The sequence below is a fragment of the Microtus ochrogaster genome, chromosome 21 (genome assembly GCF_000317375.1).
Source record: "Microtus ochrogaster isolate Prairie Vole_2 chromosome 21, MicOch1.0, whole genome shotgun sequence".
NCBI lineage: Eukaryota > Metazoa > Chordata > Mammalia > Rodentia > Cricetidae > Microtus > Microtus ochrogaster.
In genome coordinates this window covers 46,913,303-46,917,393 of record NC_022022.1, presented here as the reverse complement: position 1 = coordinate 46,917,393, position 4,091 = coordinate 46,913,303, and the positions used below count along the sequence as shown (strand labels likewise).

The 4,091-nt window shown below is 49.9% G+C and overlaps 1 protein-coding gene across 2 annotated transcripts in view; it reads right to left on the bottom strand.

Moving 5' to 3' along the window:
* The window catches only part of St6galnac5 (ST6 N-acetylgalactosaminide alpha-2,6-sialyltransferase 5), a 139,629-nt gene that overhangs the window by 21,906 nt on the left and 113,632 nt on the right, over positions 1 to 4,091 (bottom strand). For both annotated transcript variants that reach the window (XM_026783946.1, XM_013350072.2), the window contains exon 3: positions 785 to 1,194. In XM_026783946.1, the coding sequence (XP_026639747.1) occupies positions 785 to 1,194 (410 nt within the window). The remainder of the gene's footprint in view (positions 1 to 784; positions 1,195 to 4,091) is intronic.

Genomic DNA, 4,091 nt, shown 5'->3' with positions numbered 1-4,091 from the left:
TCTGTCTCTCTCTGTCTCTCTCTCTCTGTCTGTCTCTCTCTGTCTCTGTCTGTCTCTCTCTGTCTCTCTCTGTCTCTGTCTCTCTGTCTCTCTCTCTCTCTCTGTCTCTCTCTGTCTCTCTCTGTCTCTGTCTCTCTCTCTGTGTGAATGTTTGTGAACTCCAGAGGTCAACCTATCTTTCTTCAGGGGCTGTCCACTTTGTCTTGTGTGTCTCCCTGGTCTGGAATTCATCAAGTAGGCTATGGTTGCTAACCAGGCCCCAGTCATTTACCTGTCTCCCAGTGCTGGGATTCTAAGCATGACCCACCATGCCCTCCACACCCCATTTTTTTTGTGTGGATATAGGGGATTCACACTCAGGTTCTCATTCTAGTGCAGCGAGCACTTTGTACACTGAGTCCTGCACTGCTGACTTCCGGAAATGAAGCTACTGTGTCCTGCTTTTTCCGAATGTGGGCCAGGGACCACTTAGCCTTTTTTTTTTTTCTAAAATAAGGACTTGGTCATAAATTACTCAGTGATTGTCACTGTGCACCGTGTGGTTCTGCACGGTACAATCAGCTGGAACAGTCTGTTACTAGGGAGACCCAACATGTGGGCCCCAGTGAGGTTGATGACATGAATACGAGGCTCACAACACAGACCCTCAGCCAGAGCTTGGCTTTTAGTGAATCTGTCCCCAACACACATCCTCACTACCCCTGCCTCCCTCCGTCCTGAGCCCCGTACCTGTCTCCAACGCAATCCTCTCTACCCCTGCCTCCTTCCGTCCTGAGCCCCGTACCTGTCTTTGCCGGTCTCCTGCTTGAAGAGCTCATCAAATTGCAGCATCTTGTGGCGTGTGATCATGAAGGCCTTCAGCCGGGGCAGCACCTGACTGAGGAGCTGCAGGTTGTTGTACACCTGGCCCTTGCCATCCCGCCGCATGTAGCTGCTGGGGCCCCAGAAGATGAACACGGTGCCCTGGCTCACATTGAGCAGGTCGTGGCGGTTGCGGAGGATCCTCTGGATGCTGGAGTGTGCGATGACCCGCAGGCTGGTGCGGTTGCCCACATCGAGCCCGTAGCCTCGGGTGGGGGCGTCGTTCATGCGGATAACACACTCTGTCCGATCGATCTGGGGGCCCTGCTGACTGTGCAGCAGGTGCCCTGAGCTGGTTACCAGGGCGCAGTCGGTACAGTGCATTTTCAGGGGCTGCAAGGCAGAGGGAGGAGAAAGATGGGGTCAGGCAGAGGAATCGCCTTTCTTGGCACCACCAGGTTACATCCCTGTCTTCAGATGTCTCCTCACTTATTTTATTCACCCCCATCCTCCCAACCCCCTTGTGGCAGATCATATCTGAGCCCATTGCAGCTGCATGCCATTGCAGCTGCATGAATCCTTGCACTTCCTTCTAAACTGCAGCGGAAAGGCAGAAGGGTGGTGTTGATCTGTCTGTCACTGGCTCAGGGCATAGATCCCTGTGTGAACATGTGACCTGGTAAGGTGGCCACTGGTGACAGGAAAAAGTCATACTTTCAGAACTACACCTTTCTAAATCCAAAGTTGGCCCTGAGTCAAAGCGAAGAGTCTTCCACAAATTGCTGTGGCTCGGGTTTGGCGCCCTTCTCCATCCTGTTGCAAAGCTAAACATTTATCATGGCTCTCAGATGCTGTGGATGCATGACCCTCAACAAAATGCCACTTAAGACTCAGATGGCGATGGCATGAAGATTCAGTGCTGTCATTTTGACGTGGAGAACTGACTATTTGATCTTGTTTTAAGGTTTGGAGGAGGGCAGACACCGCCCTAGCCCATTTTCGCTGATGTGAATAAAGTCTCACTAAGCATTTATCAGCCTCAGCCTCGCACCTGACTCTGCAGAGCTTGGGTTCTTTCCTGCAAACACACCCCACGATGGCCTGCGTGGAAAGCCAGCCAGGGGCCGCGCCCCCGACAGTGCTCAGTCGAGCATCTGGAGCCAGTGACTTCCTTTCTGAACACCTAAGAGCCAACAAATTAAACATCTCCTGCCCATGTTTAATGGAAACGATCTCTTCCGTGTTCTAAGAAGACAATGAGATTAGAGCCTGAGCCCAAAGTCGGGAAGTTCAAAAGAAAAAGAAAATGGCAAAACAGGACGTTTATTTATTTTGAGACAAGCGCCTCTGGGTCCCGGGATAAGGGACTACTGCGCTTGAAAAAAAATCCAAAAAGGCAGGTGGACAATCAGCAATGGGGCGGGCGGTGGAAACCAACCGGAGAGATGTTCTTAAGAAGGAGGAAATCACAGAGGTAGAAAGTGGTCTTCAGTGTTGATCACCAGCACTAAAACAGCTTCCCCGAAGAAAAGAGACAGTAGGCGTGGGGAGGCAGAGGACTTGACTTGACTTCTAAGGGCTGATGACAGTGGAGCACAAGACACACGGAATGGACCCCAACACTTACTGCAGTGACTGACCCAGAGTTGTCAGCTTGTCTGGGAGTGAGAGTTGGAAATCCTGCATTTTGGGAAACCCTTAGTCCTGGGAAAGCGAGTGTTCTTAGCGCAGAATCGCCATTGGTGGAAAGGTCCCTGGACCGTCCTATGGCAATGAGGAACTTCTGCAGGTAGAGGGGCTGTTTGGACTGGGGCTGGGTGGGGTGGGGGAGTCAGGAGATGGAGTCTGTGTCTGATCTCAGAACAAGCTCACTAACCTTCTTACATTTTTTAAGACCAAAAGGAATGAGTTAGGTAGTTGTAGCCCTGTGATGCTGGTTCCTGCACCCATTTGTTCACTCTGACATTCATTTGAGGACCTTTAATGAATACTTCATATGCCCCGAGGAACCATACAACTCAGAACATTTTCTTCATTAGATTACTTTATTGGCTTTTTTACCTTTATGTTTTTTTATTAGCATGTATTAATCATATGTAATAGTAGGTTTCACTATGAAATTTTCATACATGTATATAATGTATACTTAATAATATCAGCCCTAAATTAGCTTCTTTTGCCTTCTTTCCACTGATTCTTTACTCTTCCTAACCTTTCTACGTGTGTGTGTGTGTGTGTGTGTGTGTGTGTGTGTGTGAGAGAGAGAGAGAGAGAGAGAGAGAGAGAGAGAGAGAGAGAGAGAGAGAGAAAAGAGTTTTTTCAGGGTTGCTTACAGGAGCCTGGGCACTTAATCAGGTAGCTACACCACTGAGAAAAATGTCTTTTCTGCCCTCAATAATTAAATAATTAACTCCCTACAGGTCCTCAAGAGAGCAGGGGCCTTGAGAGCTTCCCTTCCTCCACGGCTGGGTGTGGGCTGTTCATCGTCTCAGAGCTGCTGTTAGCTCTGTGATATAACCCACATCATGGGTGGCAGAGAGGGACCCACAATGCTAATCCTTCCTCTGGCTCCATGGTGTGGGCCCCAGATCCAATCAGAAATTGGCTGGTGATCCCCATAACGATCTTGTCACTACTGAATCAGTGGCACATCTTGTCTGAATGGTCACTATAGCATGGCAGAGGACAGCTAAGTAAGACTATTGATGATTCTCCCTGGTGGCCTGAACCCTCCGTCAATACGAGGGCTCTCCAGCAAAGCGGATGCTTCGGGTCCAGTTCCAGATGGATCTTTCTACATTCGCCAATGAAAACATGGGTGTCTTCAGGAATAAGGTCTGACCGTCTGGTTCTGGGGAAGCCAACCTCACTGTCACTTGCTCATATTGCTTCAAGGGCTTCAGGGGTCTCCCTGACCACACCTTGTCTGGAGGTAGCCCACCCAGCACTCCGTCAGGTTACGTCAAAGTTCACTTCAGCGGACCCTCAGTCCACATCGGCTGAACTTTCCATGCTGGTTTTGAATTTCCAGCCACTTTATTGACTGTGACTGGGGGCCCCGAAGGAGGGTCCCAGCAGCTCATTTTCCCTGTAATTATTCTGTTAACTCCTCACAGCTGAGGCTGACTGACAGCTGAAACACCAGTTGTCCCAGGGGCACGCCAAGGACCTTGGTCTTATCTTCATCTCCCTACAGAAGATCTTTTCAGGGACGGAGAAGGCTTCTGGACAGAAGTGGTGTAGCTACCTGATTAAGTGCCCAGGCTCCTGTAAGCAACCCTGAAAAAACT